Source organism: Zingiber officinale, chromosome 2A, assembly GCF_018446385.1.
Source record: "Zingiber officinale cultivar Zhangliang chromosome 2A, Zo_v1.1, whole genome shotgun sequence".
NCBI lineage: Eukaryota > Viridiplantae > Streptophyta > Magnoliopsida > Zingiberales > Zingiberaceae > Zingiber > Zingiber officinale.
The window spans coordinates 75,732,483-75,753,155 of NC_055988.1; the positions used below are offsets into that span (position 1 = coordinate 75,732,483).

Below are 20,673 nucleotides of genomic sequence, written 5' to 3' on the forward strand. Positions count from 1 at the left end.
AAGTACTTCCTTGATTGTCATGTGTTGTTGGCCTTCTCCTTTTTCCATCGTCATCCAGTAGACTAGTACTCTTCTTAATTATACATTACAAATTAAAGAACCTCGAGTTACATTCAAAAAATAGTCTAATTTTACAACTGGAAGTATAAAGGTGAAAGGCACAACTTGCAAACCATATTATGAATTATAACATGCATACACACATAATCATCCAATCATATTGGGGTAAGGGTCATAACTATGTACCATGACATACATTATTACATAATAAACACATGTTCTTTATCTATATCACATATAAAACAGAACTAAAACAATGTATACGCATTCGTAACCTTGCTATGATACCACTGTAGAGATCTTATGCATAAAAATAACACATAAATGCAACGAAAAAATGGATCCCTCCAGAGATTAATGTGAATGTAGTATACATGTTATTATACTCTATCAAGATAGAATAGGTACCTTTTGTGAACCGGTACTACCGATAGTAACTTTGATTCTCATGCAGATCTCAACATGATCAGCACTTCCGTGCTTCTACGATATCCACATGAACACATTCTCTGTCCATCTCACGAACTCACAACTTGAAGAAGAAACAACCAGTTTATGCTAGCAACTACACAAGGTTATTTTTGGCCAAGAGAAGAAGAAGAAGGAGAAAAAAACCAAAAAGATGATCACCCAAAAAGGTTACTTCACCTATATAAGGTTACTCCACAAATGGGTACCTTTCCAAAAGGGTTACTTCACCATATTACTTTTACTAATGACTTTTATACTCATCCAATGAATACAAAAGGTTTATGCCTTTTGGTCTCCCTTTTCATGAATACTCCATTAATCTCTATTAATGGGCATTAATCCTCTTTAGTGGGTTGGATGTTAATATATTGGATTAACCATTAACTTTATATGTCATTAACCTAATAAGTCAATGAGTCTAACTCATTAATCTAATGAGTCTAATCCAAATTCATTTGAATTTAACTCAGTGAGTTAAATTCATATTAGACTTAACCCTATAATCTAATGGCCCATCATATTTTAGTCAAACTAAAATAAATTCATCTTCAAACTAATATGTTCTTTGTGTGCGACTCAATAGATTCTCGTAATGTTGGAAATATATCTAAAACTATTTTAGATACATAAGCAATGAGTGACATCTAGAAATGCATCATTGTTACTCAAATGACGAGAATGTCAAGATCCGACCTAACCTTTCTATGTCTATTCTCTTGAATGATTTGGTTCTTCTATTCTTGATATTTATATTGATCCATGAGGCATAGACCGTGTCATCCCTTTATCAATCTTTGTGTTTCATGATCTCTAAGTAGACACGCTCAATCAAATAAGTTCAATATAACATATTAACTAATTTAAGCATGACCATGTATTCTTGTGTCCTACTTAACCAAGGGGCTTACAGAAATTACTTTCGTCATATGAAAGGGATAGATCTCATCTACATCACTCACATCCCTCCACATAACTTATTACATATCCAGTGATTGACTTTATAGTCCATCTTATCACAGGTGACGTTTGCTGATATCAAAGTACACAACTCCTTATGTAGGGAACCGTAGTGATTTCAGGTCTAAGAACTATTTATACCAATAGTTACTATGAGAATGTTTATGACACTCATATGATGATCCATGAAATATTCTCATGGTAAGTCAATTCAGTATATATTATCTAATATATATCCATGTGTCAACATAATATCTTATATCCATAACTTATGGAATTAAGTCATCAATTAACCTATATTATCCTTGCATATTAATGTTTGACTAGGAATAGTTAAGAGTAGTGTGTGTGTGTATATATATATATAAGTTCCCACTATCAATTCAATCAATTGATATGTTGTAAACTAGAACCTACTACTGTAGGACATTATTATACTTATTCATCTAGCACATATATGAAGTAAATATAATAACCATTACTTTTTTAAAATAAAATATAATACAATATGTCTTAATCAATCAATTCTTAATTAGCTCTTAGGGCTTACACTAACACCCCTTCCTCTTCCAATCCATTTACCTTCCTCTATCAATGGAGGAAGGGGAAGAGACCTTCTACACCTATTTAAGATCGTCCAAAGCAATCTAAAAGAGGTACATAGAGGCAAGAACAAATCATAAGTTTTGGTTCATCTATTACCATCGAGTTAGGATTTGGTTTGTGAACTTTTAAGGGGATGTTTGATTCTGTAATTACTCTTCCGATAGGAAGCCCAAAGATCACGTTTTGTCGTCGCTAATTGCACACAAAGAATAAAGGATCATCTACAAGTCAATATAAGTTTAACAGATTTTGATTTCTATACCATATTTCAAGTATTTAAGAACAACAATTAGCATGAGTGCTTTTTAAGGTATGAATTCATAAATAATTTTTTGTCTTTGTTTTGACTCTCAAAATAATACAAATTTTAGTTTTATACTTATTCTTTTAATTTTATATTAATTCTAGTAGAACAATATTTAAATTTAATATTGATTTTCTTAAAATAGCACAAATCCTAAATTTAAATTGATGCTCATGAAAAAGCATAATTTTTAATTCTATATTGATGCAAGAATTATAACTTATAATTCTATATTGATGCTTATGAAGTAACATAACACGAATTTATATTTATTTATTGATAGATCTATAATTTGAAATATCAAAATCTAAGATTTATCAATATTTTTTAAAAAATGTTGATATAAGATATAAGTTTTATCAATGTCCTTGAAGAATATTGATCTATAATCTAATACATATCAATATTCTTGAAAATTTTTGATTAAAGATATAAAATTTATTAATATTCCTAAAGAATATTGAAATATATATATTTGTTTTGATTATATTATAAAATACTTGTTTAATATTTGTTTCGTTATAATTTTTATTACTATAATATTTTTGTGTGACCATAAATATTTAATTGCTTCAAATATCATAAAGCTTAAATTTGAAATATTGAACCTAACTAAAAAAAATTATTTGTCATGAATTTTAGATATGAGATTCATCTTGTCTCTAAAAGCTTAGGAGATAAAATAAAAGAAGGAAATAATGAATTCCTACTGGATCATGCAAAATCATTTTTTTTTTTCGTCATCATCTTGATGAAAGATTTAAAGTTGAGTATCTCATTATAAAAAATACCATAAGAATTTTATAAAAATTTGAATGAAATATTTGATCATCAGAGAACTAGTTCTCCCAAGAGCCCATCACGAATGGATGTATCTTTACCTCTAATATTTTAAATTTATAAGCGATTATAACTCGACTTTTCATGATTAGCTCCAAGCTCACATTTTATGGAGAGAAAATTACTGATTAAGATTTATTAAAAAAAATTCTTCACTTTTCATATATCAAATGTGTTCTTACAATAGAAATATCGTAAATATAGATTTAAAAAATATTCTAAACTCATCTCATGCATACTAATTGTTGAATAGAAGAATGAACTATTCATGAAAAATTATCAATTGTGCTCAATATAAGTCTATATCGTTTTTTTTAAGCAAATGAGACTTAACTCATATAACCAACCATGAAAATTTAGCAATGAAAAAGTAAAAAGAGAAATTGAAAGAATACAAAGATAAGTGTAATAAATATGGGATGGATGGAAATTGATCTCGTAAGTGTCATATAAAAATAAATTTTACTCATTGACATAACTCATTTGGATATCTATGATTTTTATGTCTAACCAAATGATAATAATGGTGATTTGATTGATGGTGGTAGTATGCTAGTAAATATGGAATGATGGTCATTTTTAGTTATAGTGTCTTTTTTTATTTCAAATTTCAATTTCTTTTAAATTGTCTACGAGAGTGAGTACTCTGCATCTTTAATTAGTAAAAATTTCATTTATAAATTATGCATAAAATTATATTAGAATTATAACACTTTTACTTTTACATTTATTCTTTAAAATTAATGATAAAACATCATTGGAGATATTTTATTGGAGTCAACATTTAGCAGAAAATAATATTATAACAATATCAAATACATCAAAAAAATTTATTAAAAATTATAGAAAAATAAAATTCATTTTATAAAATGATACAAAGTTATATATTGAAAATCCATTCTATGCTAAGAAAATCAAGTAAAAATTTACTTAAACAAAGTTATATATTGAAAATTCACTATATGCTAAGAAAATCAAATAAAAATTTATTTAGCTTTGAAGATATCCGTCAAAATAAATATCATATTGATGAAAATAATATTAAATATTTTTATATTATATTTATTATATCTCACAAAAATAGAGAAAAAAAAAGATTGTGTGCATTTCTTTTGTGGGATGTATTGTATAGTGAAGCTGCAAGTCAGCAACCCCGACGAATCAAATGGTGCAAAATCCACATCCAATTTGCCTACATAAAAAATTAACAAGAAGCTGATTTAATATTATGGCATGTCATACAAGTCAAAGCAATGGACAATACTATCTCACAACGAATCAATTAGCCTGGTTGCTTAACTAACCACCCACAGATACCACCTACAAAGAATCCTCTGGATTTGGAAAATCAATAATGTCCAATCTAAAGGGAATAGATCTTGGATCGGATCCGATCGACTCTTTTGTCATTGTTGTAAGAATCTATGGAAACATGGCAATGAGTAGCCTCCTGAAAGCCATAAAGAAGGCATGCAAATATCCTGATTTTAAGCTCTTGCTGCAACATCTGGGAGATGTGCAGGAAACTGAAGTACTTCAAGGCTTCATATCCCTTCTTCCTTCATGGAAATCTTGAGAGTCAGCAATAAATTAAAGGTAATAATAATAGCCAAAGTTTGTTTCGCAAAATTATGACTAAGCATGGAGCAGAAGACGGGTAATTTATGCATCTATAGCTCAATTTCAAATATTTTTTTTCTTTTAGTTCGTGCCATAATGAATGAATGAGATACATAAGATGCAAAGTACCTTCATGAGCTTCGGATTTGGACTTTTGGATAAGATCCTCTATTTCATCCACAATTGCATCGTGACAAAATAAGTATTGCTCCTGAGAATCATAGTAGAAAGTATTCAGTGGTACAACTAGTAAGCATTGCTGATGATAGCCCTTCTACTAAACCAGACGGTATCAATGGCATTCTTAGCTCAAGTTATCATGACACATGAAATAAATTGGCGAAAATATTTAAACCAAGAATCACAATTAATTAAAGCAAGTATCCTTTAGGAATTTCTGGTGGTAACAATGAGACCCAATTGACTCTCATTTCATCAAATGTTCAACATGCAAAAATATACATCGAATTGGTCCATTCCTTGAACATGTAATAAAGATGCCTTTGATCGAAGAAAGTCACTTTCTAATGATCATCATTAGTGCCTGTGGAATGTGAAAACTACTTGTTTGTTTATGCATGCAAAAACTCGCAAGCTAAGATATCAGCTCTTCACTCACCTAAATCATAAATCATTCTAATCACCCAAAATTATTTCAGATTCTACCTTTATGACACTAGGCACTTGCAGCCTTTATGACGGGCATTCATAAGTATGGCGGGAATTCTGACTTGGGTGCAAGCAATTCCTAGAGTTCTGCAGAACTTCAATAATACATGGCAGATGACATAAAGCTATCGGCTAATCTGGAAAGGTAACTTGTCTGATACGTGAATATTTAAGTTGCATGCTTCAGAAAATAAAATAAAGTCATTAAAATTCTAAAAAAGTAAATATTTACCCCACCATTCATCTCTAATAAATTTAAATTTGTCAAAAAATTAGATATTTAGTTTATTTCTATTTTATCTAAGACACAAAAAATGTTAAAATGAAATTTTCCCAACCAAACACTTATGAAGCTAAAATTGGTAGTTTAAAAAAAAAAAAAAATCTGCGCCAAAGGATGTGTACCACATACTGGTGAACTCGTATGCTACTAGGTAGAAAACATGATTGAGAATCTAAAATAGGATACCAATGTCTGGACCATCCCAATCCGTTGAGATCTGAACTCAGCAACAGTTTTCATGAGGTCTAAGGAGGACATATCACCAATGAGAAGCCTTTGGATTGTGTTGTGTATGGCACAATATGTACCAGTTCTTCCAATACCTGCACTGAGTGATAGCAAGATTGTGTGAGACAGTGGAGCCGTAGGAAGTATATTGAGACAAAATAGAGAGAACTTTAGATTTAAACCTGCAATGCACAACAATAGGGCCATCTTTGGGTGGGACATGATATGTCCTTTTTAAAATTTCTCGAACTGCTGAAGTATCACTAGGCACTCCATGATCAGGCCATTCAGGATATTGGATGTGGAGAACAGAAAGGGATGGCATCACCAACTACCAAAAAACCACAAAATATAACATCACAACATCAGAGATTAAGGATCAAGTTTAAAGTTCAATAATGAGAAGCTTCTATAAAAAGATAATAAAGACTTAAAATTCAATCGAACAACAGAATTACTTGAAACTAAACTTAATCTCAGATAAGGTTATATAGCAATACAACTTCAGCTTCTTAGTACCAAATAATTCAAGCTCATTGAATAATGAAAGAACTAAACATTAGCATCAAATACTAGTCAGGGATGCCAATAAATCAACAAGGAGTCAAACCACATATGGACCTTTCTTTAGAGAAGCCAAAAAACATTCAAATAATGTTAAATGAACTAAATAGTAGCTTATAATGAGAACATCAGGGAGAAAGGTGAGAAATGATTTACAATAATCACATTATTAAATTGAGTAGATTGCTCAAACTCCACATGCAAAAGGCTGAAAACATAGTTTGTGCATACTATTCATATAACATCAGGGTTTCAAAAAAAAATCAGCATATGTTTCACCTCTCTGTGTTTCACCTCCAAGCAACGAAGAACTAATGAAGAAACATTACTTGTATACTTGATCTCAACACTGACTCTCCCAAATTGTCCACACCCATTGTTTGCTGGAAGATAATTGGCACATTTTCTCATCATCTGCCAATTTTTCCAAGATAAAGATTATTGCTTAAGAAAACTAAACATGATAAAAACAACAATAAGAACCTCTAAAAAAAAGAAGAATATGACAAGCATTCATGGACACAATATGGTGCTACATGTGCCAAAGGACAGAGATGATTCTTAAGCTAGATGAACAGTATCCTCTCTGAAATAGCCCAAGAGTTGAATTTCTTGACTGACTCCATTTTTAAGAGTCAATGAAGTTATAGCGCCTAATTCTGACATTCATGGTTTTATCCAAACTGAAAAAAGCAAAACATGATATTCCTTTTACATCAAGGGAGTAGTTCCAACTTCAAAGACAGGTCAAATTGAGAAGAGTATCTTTTGAGTTTTGACTGTTAGCTTGCATCCTATTTTTAATGGATATCACATAGGATCTTTTTTTGTGTATCGGTGGGATGACAAACACATTTAGTACATTAATTAAAATATTTCTGCATTCATAAATGATATAATTTATGAGCTTCCATAAAATTGCTCTTTACAAATAAAAAGTCACTCAAAGCACAATTGCCCGTAAGTACCACAGTCAAAGTCTCGAGGTTCAAGTGGGTCTAAAATGCAGTTAGACAATTGAGCATCATGCATCCAATTTTTGTATAATTTTTATTTCAACCGAAGGGCATGTGATCCCACAGGACTACAAAGTCTAATAACTTCTTCAATCTATCCTTGTCAAGCTACAAGAACCTATTAAAAATTTAAATGCATAGATCATAACTTCTTTAAAAGGCTGAGTTTTTAGGACAAGTGATCAATTGATCAACTTTGAAATGATATTAAAGCAAAAGATCATGTTTGGATCATGTTTTTAAGGGTTATTTTATATATTGAGAAGCTTAGGGACTCATGTCATGTGATAAACATGCCACATTATACAGGTAGAGGCTAAGGAAGGGGATGAATTAATCTGATCCCAAACACTGACTATTCCCTTGGTATTATAGTCGAAGCTCAGGTTCAGCTCGGACTATTTCAACGGCGCTCCTGCCATGATCGATGATTTGATTGCTCATGTTCTTACACAGCATCAAACACTAATCCAGCCACTTTAATGGAATATGGTACCAGCATTGTCAGCTCACTCATCAAAATCCACATTAGCACCAATTCCTTCATTTGCCGACCTCCACCCCCCCCCCCCCCTCATCGTAGAAGTTGTCAACCTTACAAAATGGATATTACCACCCTTCTAAAGCTACAATATAAGGAGAATCTTAGACTGTAGAGGAATGCACAATAATCTCAACATTATCACCTTGAGTGTAAGGTTTCATCTTGCCTAGTGAAATGTGAATCTTAGATTAGCTTCCCTAAGTTTGTATTGTCTCCTCTTGTACTTCTCCTCCATTTGTTTCACGTATTTGCCTCTAAACTATCACCCCTTTTCGACTAATCCAAATATAGTAACTAGGACAGGATAGAAATCACCTAGTGCAATTAAGTGAGCATTATGCCTATCATGTCTTGAAGTCTGAACAAGACTGTAACATGGGTCATTCTCCCTCCTCCTCCTCTAGCTAATTTAGATATCCCTATTGCTCCCAATCACTCATAGGAAAGATCCTCATCCGCTATACTTGAATCTCGTTGTCATTATGATATATCTCTATTTCAAATCATCTCTTCTCTCGGCATATAGAAATTTTGTTGTTTCTTTATCCTAGCTTATTATTCCTAGGAATTGGAAGGTGGCTATAGTTGATCCTAGATGGAAGGAAGCTATGTTTTGAAAAGATCAGAGCTTTGGCAAAAAGAAAAAAAAAAAAAGCAAAGATACTAGTGCCTTTACTAAAACGAAAGTGATTTGTTTGATGCAAATGGGAGTACATAGTTAACAAACACCAAAAAGAAATTCAGATCGACTTAACGTTTGCTTGATTGCTAAAAGATATACCCAAATCTATGGTTGTTACTATGTTGAGACCTTTATGCTTATTGCTAAGATAAATTAATTCGAACCCAAATTTCATTTGCAACAATACTAAATTGGAAACTACATCAGTTGAATGTAAAAATTGTTTACTTATAATGGAGATTTATAAGAATAAATCTATATGCATAAAACTTCAATTTAATAATCAGGTTACAATGATAAGGTGAGTTAGGGCATGATTTGATATATTTAGTTGAGTGATAATTACAAACAAAGAAATTACTATCACACTATGCTCTTCAGACATAATGAAAGGAAGAAGACTACACTAATTGTGTATGTGGATAGTATAGTTGTTGTTATAAGTGATGTAAATGAGATTAATAGGCTGAAAAATTAGTTAGGCATTGTGTTTGATGTGAAGGATTTAGGTTACTAAAGGTATTTTTTAGATATTGAACTGATTCAACAAACACATGTCATATTCTTGTCATAGAGGAAATATGTTAGATGATTGATTGAATATGGATTACTTGGTTACAAGCCTATCAAAACTGATACTAAAATTTGGTTGGCAGATTAATTTATCTCCTATATGTAAGTATCCTGTGGTAGTTTTGATGTGATCAACTCAAATCAAGTTAGGTCATGTTGTGGTTTAATGCCTTGTGTCTAAGTCTACAGGAAGTTAAGAGCACAAGAAGTCGAGCAAAAGACACAGCTAGCGAGAAGGACGGCACGGGAGAGAGTCGACGGGTTCGGTGCATTCAAGTGATGAGGCGCTGCGGAAGAGTACGCTGGCAAACAAGAAAGAAGCGCGCAGTGTTTCTGAGGGATGAGAAGCCGAAACGGAAGGTTGCTCGAGAAAGTCGAAAAATAGGTTCAAGTGAGCCCTATTCTGGATGGCCGAAATCACCCAAGCGAACGGAGTCGGAATGAGGAGAAACCTGACAGTCAACAAGCGGTTGACTGTCCAATCCAGTCCAGGCGCCCGAACCCACGGAGGCAGCCAGGGAGCTCTCGAACCTTGGTCGAGGGCTGGTTCAGCCCGGTCTGAGCGCCCGGACCAGAAAACTCTATCTGCACAACGCTGTCATGATCCGTTGCATCGTGGATAAAATTTTATCCACACCCAAGCACCCGGAACCCTTCCAAACTTCCGGATCAGGTCTATAAATACAACCCTAACTTCAGTAGTTAGAAACAACACTTCTAAACGAGTTCTCTTTCTATTCTACTACTGTGTGAGCTGTTAATGTTGTAAAAGGCTACTCCGCCCAAAGAAGATCTTCATAGTGAGCTTCACTTACCTTGCATTAGCAATCCTCTTATTACAAACCAAGTAAATCATTCTTGCCTCTATCTTTATTTTATGAATTTATTTTCTGTTATTATACAAGTGTTTGCCTAACTTAGTCCGAAGATCGAGAAAGGGTATTCATTTATTTTTCAGGGCTATTCACCCCCTCTCCCCCCTTAACCGGCCGCCAAGGGACCAACACTATATACCAGACCTAGTAATACATATATTGCATAAAAAAGTATGCATAATCCAATTGAGCATCATATAGAGGTTGTATATCAAATTTAAAAAAATTTTAAAAATTTCCTAGTTGAGATTTGGTTTTCACTAGGCAAGATGATTTTAAAATAGAATGTTACATTAATAGTGACTGGGTTACATTCATGGAGGTCCCTCTCCATCTGCAAGTGGTGGAGGGGTGTTTCAAAATTGACGCATAGCCTACCATCTACAAAGTGAAGCTTCTGTGATCGATGTCGTGAACTTCTCTCTCCCCCTTCTCCTTTGCTCTTCCCCTTCTCCTCTTTTAATGTTTGGCACACCCACTAACAGCTGCACTTAGCAGCCATTTATGTGTCATTCTGGATGGGGGCCAAAAAGTCGACTTAGGTTGAGATTTCAAACTTGCTTGATTATAATACTTTTTTCTTCTTCTATTGTTAGTAAGATAGGTTAAAAGATATTTATGCACCATTTTAAAGGAAACTGTTGTTAAGGGATCATTTTATACATTGAGAAGTTTATGATAAACATGCCCTATTATATAATTAAAGATTAGGACAAGGTGAATTAATCTAATCCTAAATCCCTGTTTATACTAATCCATTCAGTGTCAATAAAATATATGCCTAACTAGTCAACAAAGTCCAATCCAATTCAATTTCCAATAGGTGGGGAAGGTAATGAGAACATAGAAGTATGGACTAATCACTTTCCCAACAGCTTAAACCTTTGAGATAAGTAGTTAATCTTGTTTTAGAATATCCAAGTAAGATAATATAAAAGGTTTTTTGCTCAATGAAATCCACCTTTAGATAGTTATTGATACATACTAGCAAATTGTTGTGGTGTATATATTTCAATATATCAATTAAAGGGTTGAAGTAATTTCAAAAATCTAATAAGATCACTAAATTTCATAATCATAGTACTGGCAATCCTTCTTCTTTCTAAGTCACGACTTTAAGTAAGCTATAGCTTAACTTCACCATGGTTATAAATTGTGAAGAATGTGAAGTAGAACTAGATGGATGTCAACAAAAAACATGATTGCAAAGTAGATTGCAGTAAAGAAATACCTTGTGATTATCAGCAAGGGTTAGCATTACAATTACAGGACAACGATACTGAAATATCATTTCCCAGAAATCTTCACATGTTTCAGGAAGTGGACCTTGCGTAGCAATAAACTGTGAAACATTTTCACCAGAAGCAACCTGCAAAATAGTTTTGACAATAACAATTGTTCCCAGAGAGTTTCATCAATTGGTTCCACAGGGAATGCTCAACATGAGAAACCCAATAAAACTAAATGTCAGTGCTATGAGTATACCCCAATAAAGCTTGCATTGATATAACCATTCCCCTTCGAGCTGCTTTCCCTCCTAGAACCGAGAGCGATCAGGTTGCCATCGACTGAAAGAAATTGAACTCAAGAAATTTTTGTCTCTTTCGAAGTTCCAAAAAAAAAAATAGAAACTTAAATTGATTATCTGAAAACAAAGATTACAGATTACTCAGTGTAATTACATGGTAAAACATCCGTGTAACGGTTTTTCTGTAGATTTAGATATTGCAGAGCCACAGAACACTTTCTCATCATTTCATCCTTGGTAAACCTCAACTCCTGATTACAAAGAAGAACCTTCCTGTATCTCAGATGTATAATCGAGATAATAAAATACTAACTGAAGCAATACCCAAATCCAAAAAATGCAATGAAAAAGGAAAACAAAAAACAAAATCCAAAAAAAATTGAGGAAAAAAGCACATTGCTAGATTTAGATGGGAACAAAAGGCGTCAATCGAAACAGAGTAAAGGAACCTGGAGGCGATCAAACTCTTGATGGATCTTGGCAGGGGTTCTGAGCTTCTTCTTGAAGAAAGCGAGGGCTTCAGAGCAGTGTTTCAGCTGCTCCCCAGAGAGCCGGAGCGGTGGCGGCGGATCAAAGCAGGCGTTTGTTGGGCTGTATGCGGCAGAGGAAGCGGCAGCAGAGGAGGCTACGGCCATCGCCGGAGAGTGAGCCCTGCGGCGCAGGCCCGTGCAGTTCCCCGTCGCTTCGGTCCGATCTCTTTTCTCTCCCTTCTCAAAATGTCGACACCTGCGATCGGAAGAGAGAGGGGGAAAAACAAAGATCGAGGATTGTTTACACATGACCCCCTAGATTTGAAATTTAAGCAAAAAGGAACTTTAAAGGTTTAACGTTTTTTAAATTACCCTTTAAGATTTTATTAACCTTAAAATACTCAACGTTTATTTCACTTTAGAATGTTTGATCTCTGTTTAATTGTTCTAAATTATGATAATACAAAAGCATATTTGACATTAATAAAATTTTAAATTGAATGCAAAATAATGAATCTCTAAAATTATTTAAGGGCATATGTCATTGTGAGCTCAATGTGGGGCCTATAATACTGGTCCGTTTGAGACGAGATGAATATTACTTCTTTTTTTTTTTGCTCCCATTGTGAGCTTAACTTATTTTTTTCCCCAAATTTTATTCATTTAAATGGAATCAAAACAAAAATAATAAAAGTAATCAATTATTTATATGAATTTTACGTAAATCTTTCTATCCTATTAGGCTCGATTTATATTGCTAACTAAATCATTATCAATGTGTATATTTATCATGACCTCATATGATTTAATTGGATGTTAAAATAGGTATTCATATCATTTTAAAAGTGACTTTCAAAGTTTTTCTTCTATGTGATGCCGACTTTCTCTAATGTTCTCGTTTCTAATCTTGTTTATGAGATATGTTCAGACATCCGATTAATATTCTTGTTCACTTTAATATTCTTATTTACACGACTTTTATGTTTTACTCATGTACTCATTTAATAATGTAACATTCAACTCCATATAACATAGCAAGTTTAATTATCATTTGATACTAGTTATGGCGGATTTGTAGAAATTTTTTCTCCAAATGAGATGTGCAACCAAGGGATACTAGGCTTCTAGGTTGCTCGTCCTGAGCGCTTCCTGATTTACCCTGATGACAAGTAGAAAAAATTTTGTAAGGCCGGGTCAGTCATCTTAGGGTTAGCTGGGTTTATCATTTTTTTTTTCAGTTGTCATTTGATAGAACTTTTTATTTTAGCATTGAAATTACCTTACGACCACAAAGAATATTAACACCGCACCCTCAACGTAAACACACATCTTTGGTTCCCTCAATATGAAATTCTTAGCTTCGTCCCTAATTTCAACAATTGTACTTACATCTAATACAAAACATCTCTATCAACCCTTCTATTTTTTTACAAAATTGATCATAGATATTTAAAACTCTCAATTACAGATAACTCATTATCTCCTAATATCTTTTTACAAAGACAATCCTAGATAGTTAAAACTCTTACTTATAGCCTTATAGGTAGGGGCATCTTAAGATTCCATGATACCCTAGGTAAAAAAAAATGTCATCTATTTTCCTTTTTTTTATATATGTTTTGTATATTCAGAATTATATTTTTTAGCAGATATATTTATATTAAAATAATAAAAAAAGGAAATATAAGTCCTATTATTTTATAAAAATAAAATTACTTAGAATTAAATAAATAATAAAACTTGATTTACGCCGTGTAATTTTAATTTGATGATATTTTAAAGTTTGATTTTTACCTACACAAATATAATAAAAAAATAAATTAATATCAAGTACATATTTGAAAAAAAAAATTGAGTTCATATCAAGATTGTCGTTTGTCAATAATTCGTAGGTAGCAATCAAGCTTATGTTTTTTTATATAAAAAAGTAAATATATATCATCAAAATGTGCACAACCATACAAAAGTAACCATATAGCCCCTTATGTCATGTCTGACGAACTATTAGATATGGAAAAGGAACCATGGTAGCGTACATATGCTCACTCTATGCCATGTCTCACTCTCCCTCCGACGCATGTTGGCTACCTACTTATTGTTGGTGCAGGTTGTACTAATAATCTGGTTTTGATATATGACAAATAGGTTAAAGTTAGATGTGTTGTTTGTTTAACTTTTCTACCTAGTGTGCAGAAGTTGATTAGTCTAAAGGACCTGACATCAGGCTGAAATCCAACTAGGTCTGTAGGATCCGATAACTGGTGGGAAGTCCAGATAGGTTTGCGGAGCCCGATATCTAGTGAAAAGTCTGATTGGGTCCGCAGGACCTAACAATCGGCTGAACTCCAGTTGGGTCTGCAAACCTAACAACTGGCGGGAAGACCTAGTGGGTCAAAGGCAAATCAAGCGACTCCAGCTGGTAAGTAAAGGTAAGTAACTAGAGGAGAGATCCAGTAAGGACGCATTCCCTGTTGAGGAACTCTAGGCATCAGTCTAGCTTAGGTTCATTTGAGAAACCTAAGCTAAGACCTTGACTAGATTCTGGTCTCAGAGAGACAGGATCTAATTACTAATATTTTATTATGTTGTGCTAACTCTATTTTACAAAGTAAATATATTTTTTATTGTCTAGACTAACCCTTTTTGTAAGGAAGAAGTTGTTGAAGAAAAGGGGAGTCCGGGCGGGTGCTGCAGGCACCCGGGCGATCCAGGCACCCAGAGTCGGTCCAGGCGCCCGGACTTGAAATCTCATCCAGAAACTGATGTGGAGCACGTTGACTGGTCGAGCACATGGTCCAGGCACCCAAAGGGATTCCAAGCGCCCAGAATAGGCTTATATAAAGGTCTTCAAACAGGACTTTCATATTCAAGTGCTGCTCCGAAAAAGCTCTGATAACACTGAAAGGCTACTCCGAAGTTCATGGAACGAGAGACTGCATTTTGTTTCCTTTTTGCTTGTCAGTAACTTTATTATTTCCAGTTCTTGTACTCAATATTTATAACACTTTTTGTGAATTGATAGTGATTGCCCAATGAAAGCACTCGACGAGTGCGGGACTTGGAGTAGGAGTTGTCAAAGGCTCCGAACCAAGTAAAACTTGACCTTATTACCATTGTCTTTTATTTATCCAATATATACCTATTTTTAGTCATAATTTTTTACAATCGCTATTCATCCCCCCTCCTCCTAGCATCTTTCCGATCCTACAAGTGGTATCAGAGCGGGTACCGCTCTGAATTGGTGCAACCACTAATCAGGCAAAGGGGATTCCTTTTAAAAAGAAAATTCATATATCATTTTTGATTAAAAATTATTCTTATGACTTTCATTTTTTTCCTCCATTTTTTTTAAAAAATTCACTGTCATTTTTTCACCATTAGTCAGAATTGGTAAAATAATCCTTTTGGTAAAATTTATCATAATATTTTTTATTATTATTTTTTTATTATTTTATTTTTTAAGATTGGTGAAACACCTTTATTTTCTTTTTATCTCCCACACTACTTACCATAAGACAAAGTCTTGGAAATTACTTCTTGTCTATATTTTTTATAAGTATATCAATGTCTCATCAAGAATGACGGAGTATCCACGAACTACCATCATATGAAATGTACAAGAGATACGAATTCAATCTGTGGAGGATGCAGATGGAAAGCTTCATCCTTATGAACGGCTTCAATGGTAGCATGACACTGAGACGATCAACCCAAAACACAGAAGCCAATAGAAAACCAATAAATTCAATTGTAAAATTATTACCTAATGAAATTACATGTAGAATTGGAGAACACCGAGATGCCCATAAGCTCTAGACTCGTCTGACCCAACTTCACGAGGAGTCGATAGAGCTAAAGGATCAAGTCAAAAGCGAATCCAAACTCGAGTCCAACTCAACGAAGAAACCTACTGAATTAGGGGATGCGCTGTAAGATATAACAGATTAAATAATAAGTGTTATTGGAGAAATAACCTTGTTGGAATTTTTAGAAATTTTTGGGAATTAAACGGAGTCTGTACGACACGTTTAAAGGGATGAATGGATTAGGCTAAGAGAAAGCCTGTTTGGAATAGTTCTTAAGTGGAAGTTGATTAATTTCATTAATCCTAATTGACCTAAGTATAAAACTAAACCTAGATTTAATTGTCGATTCATTTGCTTCTCTCGATTTCTCCTTCTTCCCCCTCTCTTGGTCCCAATCACACCGATCGCTGGCCACTAAGCATCGATGCCGACAGCCACAGAGGGTCAGACATCATTGCTCCATCGTCTTCCTCACGCACGTCATCGTTGCCCCGACGCCACTGCCGATCTCAATTTCTCTTTTGCCAACCCTCCCCTCCGCCTCTCTTCTTCTACTAGCCGCTGATTGTGGAAGAGTGAGGCTTGCAGCTTTCCAGTGGGCAGAAGTAGCAAATTTACCATCGCCAGGCAGTGATGGTTTCATGAGTATGCTGTTGGAAGGGTATCGAATGGTCGGGGGAGAGCCGACCATCATCTTCTCTTCTTTCCCCCTTCCCGATTTCCATCGATCCATGCCCTAGCTTACATCGCCATGTCGTGCTCTAGTTTTGCCTGCCACTGTGCTGATCATCGATTCCGATGTTGACATTCTAGGTGGGCTGGCCGTCACCAGTGAAGCTCTCCCACCACCGCCTAACGTCGTCTACCCTAACGGTGAGTGGATGCTCTTGAGTGGATTTTCTTCCTCATGGTGACTAGTGTCTTTTGCGTGCTCTCGCCAGGAACGAGCTCCAACATACCCGTTGGCCACCTAGCTTTGTTTTGGTAGTGTTAACCTTGAAGAAAACGAATGCCACTCAGCAACAAATTCTCCAGAAGGCCCAGCTGGAGACTAACCGCCTCCGAGATGAAAAGGGCAAGCTTGAAGCTCTCCTGCAAACATTTGAGGTAAAATGTCGAGAAGCTCAGTCTAATCTCGCTGAAGCCATTGCTGCTATGGAGACTTAAAAGGCAGGGGAGGCAAAGCGACTGTGAGCACATCGAGAAGAATATTTACACTCTCCAAAGTTCGGTGTACAGGTGGGGGATCGCTCCATTACGTTAGTGGCTTATGGAGCAGTAAGAACACTTAGACAACTCCACGAGGGAGGATACCTGTTTGAGGATTTTCTAGACCATCGCAGTGTTGGTTAATCCTAGGAAGATCGTACCGGTTCCACTGTACAAAAATTTTGTAAAAGTGTCGAACCTTTCCTAAATAACCTATTGTGTTCTTTAGAAGTTAAATTAGGAATCGCAAACGGAACTTAACATTATTGATTCTAAATTTAACTTATCTGTTCTTAATGGTTTAGACTTGTATCGCAAGCGAAACTTAACACTATTGATCCAAATCCACCTACGTTATAAATTCAATTAAATATTAATTTCCAAAATTGGCTTCCAGGTTAAACATGACGTGGCACTAGGCCTTCTTGGATATGGGAGCAACCACTACTTCCTAGACAAAGCCTTTTAAGGAAAGCTAATATTTAATTCCCTTATATAACTCTAGGTTTAACCAAAAAGAACAATCGAATCACAAATTCGAAAAACAAAAAACACAAACTCGAATAACAAATTCGAAAAACTAGAATCTAATGCCTCTTGTGTTTGGAATTCATATAAAGAAAAATAACTAGCAGGATGCGGAAGAAAATTACTAGTTATACCTTCTCTTTTGTATACTAATGACCTTGAGATCTTCTGTCGTATTCCTCACCTCGCCTTGGACGTCGTGTGGGCGACGATCCTCCAAGATGAACACCACCCAAAGTGCTTCTCCTTCTTCTCTATATTTCGGCCACCACCACCACCAAGGAGCAAAAGAGAGCAAAGGGAAAAGAGAGGGAGAGAGGGCCGACCACAAGAGGATCATCAACAAGAGAATAAGAATTGTTATCTCATGAGGCTTCCCCTCTCCTTCTTTTATATTACTTGCCCAAGGCAAATACGGGAAGACTTTTTACAAAAATTAAAATCTTCCTCTTGTTTTTCCTTTTTCCTTTTTATTTTTCCTTTTCTTTCCTCTTGATTGATTCAATCACCAAACATGGATTGATTGGCTTGATTGATTTAATTTGGTCGGCCCCTTACTTGGGCACCAAGCAAGGGTGGCCGACCACTTAAAAAGGAAGAAAATAATTTTTGTAAAAATTTTATAAGCAAAGAAGAAAACTTCTTATAAAATTTTACAAGCTCTATTTTAATTTCCTAATGTGGATGTTAAAAAGGAAAGTTTTAAAAATTAAAAATAAGTTTTAAAATTTAAAACTTCTCTTCTAAAATTTCCTTTTTTAACATGGTTAGAAAATTTTCAAATTTAAAACTTCTCTTCCTTTTTTCTTAAAACCATGAGGATGGTTAAAAAGGAAAGTTTTAAAACTTTAAAAATTTCTTTTAAACCATATGGCCTAATTCAAATAAGGAAAGTTTTATATTTTAAAAACTCTCTTTTAAAACTTGTAGATATCTATAAAGAGAAGATTTTAAAAATTCAAAACACCCCTCCTTATTTGAAATATGTGGCCGGCCGCCTTAAAGAAGCATATGGCCGACCACCTCAAGGAGAATATAGCCAGCCCCTTTAACTTGGTCACCAAGCCATGGGCCGACCCCTTCTTGGACACCAATATAGACTTTTATGAATGAACTTGAGGCATTAATGAGGCTACGGCAGGGACCTAGAGGAGAAATTAGTTTTGGCCTTCCGATGAACTTGAGTATCCCGTGTTCGTCCCGAACACACAACTCAAGTTCATCAATAATAACTCAATCCACTAGAGAGTTATTATTACACTACCGCACCAATCCCAAATTATATTATGAGCTCCTTTTTATCATGAGTGTGTTAGTCTCCCTGTGTTTAAGATAACGAATGCCCACTAATTAAGTAAGTTACTGACAACTCACTTAATTAATATCTAAGTCCAAGAGTAGTACTACTCAACCTCATTGTCATGTCGGACTAAGTCCACCTGCAGGGTTTTACATGATAATCCTTATGAGCTCCTCTTGAGGACATTCTCAACCTAGATTACTATGATATAATTTCTTTCTATAATCAACAACACACACTATAAGTAATATCATTTCCCAACTTATCGGGCCTATTGATTTATCAAGCTAAATCTCACCCTTTGATAAGTTAAAGAAATAAATACTAAATATATATACTTGTTATTATATTAGGATTAAGAGCACACACTTATATAACAACTAAGGTCTAGTTCTTTTATTAAGTCAGTATAAAAAGAACTTACCTAAAATGGTCCTACTTAATACACTTAGAGTGTACTAGTGTAATTTATTAGTCAAGATAAACTAATATTTAATTACACTACAATTATTCCAATGGTTTGTTCCTTTCCATCTTAGTCGTGAACAACTTTTTATAATTTATAAAGAACTGATAACATGATCTTCTGTGTATGACACCACACACCATGTTTTCTACAATATAAATTAATTGAACAACTACACTTAACAAATAAAATGTAGACATTTGATCAATGTGATTCTTTTATTTCAAAAATAAATATTTACAAAACCTAGGCTTTTAGTATACACTCTAACAATCTCCCACTTATACTAAAAGACTAAGCTGCCATATCTGCTGCCATACATCTGATTCTCATCCCCTCCATATGCCGATCAAAAGCTTTCGCCGGAAGGACCTTAGTGAAAGGATCTGCCAAGTTATCTGCTGATGCAATCTTGGCAAAGACAACTTCTCCTCGCTTGACGATGTCTCGTATCAGGTGGTACTCACGCTCTATATGTTTACTCGCCTTATGGGCTCGTGGTTCCTTCGAGTTTGCAACTACACCACTATTATCACAATAAATTGTGATGATTTTAGGCAAATCAGGAATCACATCTAAGTCCATTAGGAAGTTTCTGAGTCATACAGTTTCTTTGGCTGCCTCAGAGGCTGCCACATACTCAGCTTCCATGGTTGAGTCTGAAACGCATTTCTGCTTAATACTCCTCCATGCAATGACTCCACCTCCTAAAGTAAACACGTAGCCTGATGTAGACTTATTGTTGTCCCTATCTGATTGGAAATCCAAATCTGTGTAACTCACAGGGAGCAAATCATCTGCTTGGTAAACTAACATATAGTCTCGAGTCCTTCTTAGGTACTTCAATATATGTTTTACAGCAGTCCAATGTCCTTGTCCAGGGTTACTTTGATATCTGCTAACCATGCCTACGGCAAAGCAGATATCCGGTCTCGTACACAGCATTGCATACATTAGGCTTCCTACAGCTGAAGCATAATGAACTGCCTTCATGTCCTCTATCTCCTTTGAAGTATTCGGAGACATCTCTTTAGATAAGGCTACTTCATGCCTAAAAGTTAAGAAACCCTTTTT

General features: G+C 34.6%; 1 protein-coding gene across 6 annotated transcripts; it reads right to left on the bottom strand.

Annotated features, from left to right (window-relative positions):
• Positions 1–4,442: 4,442 nt before the first annotated feature.
• LOC122041230 (protein-tyrosine-phosphatase PTP1-like) lies at positions 4,443–12,568 on the bottom strand. Of its 6 annotated transcripts, none has more exons than XR_006128906.1 (9): positions 12,270–12,568; positions 11,975–12,071; positions 11,778–11,860; positions 11,524–11,661; positions 6,882–7,016; positions 6,221–6,369; positions 5,940–6,138; positions 4,988–5,069; positions 4,443–4,797 (listed from the first exon to the last, which is right to left on the bottom strand). XR_006128906.1 is itself a non-coding variant. In XM_042600848.1 (9 exons), the coding sequence occupies exons 1-9, from the start codon at positions 12,453–12,455 to the stop codon at positions 4,783–4,785; spliced, it is 1,023 nt and encodes a 340-aa protein (XP_042456782.1). In that variant the 5' UTR covers positions 12,456–12,568; the 3' UTR covers positions 4,443–4,782. The 6 variants fall into 6 exon arrangements, 3 of the variants coding, with proteins under 3 accessions (XP_042456782.1, XP_042456781.1, XP_042456780.1); XR_006128907.1 differs by having other exon boundaries at positions 4,443–4,809; XM_042600848.1 differs by having other exon boundaries at positions 4,443–4,793; positions 5,997–6,138.
• Positions 12,569–20,673: the final 8,105 nt, after the last annotated feature.

Excerpts from the sequence above, each read along its gene's own strand:
- LOC122041230 (XM_042600846.1), bottom strand. The coding sequence starts at position 12,455 with ATGGCCGTAGCCTCCTCTGCTGCCGCTTCCTCTGCCGCATACAGCCCA. Across the intron at positions 11,662-11,777 it reads TCAATGCAAGCTTTATTGGG|GTTGCTTCTGGTGAAAATGT; the intron begins GTATACTCATAG and ends ACTATTTTGCAG. Across the intron at positions 6,139-6,220 it reads CCTATTGTTGTGCATTGCAG|TGCAGGTATTGGAAGAACTG; the intron begins GTTTAAATCTAA and ends GCTATCACTCAG.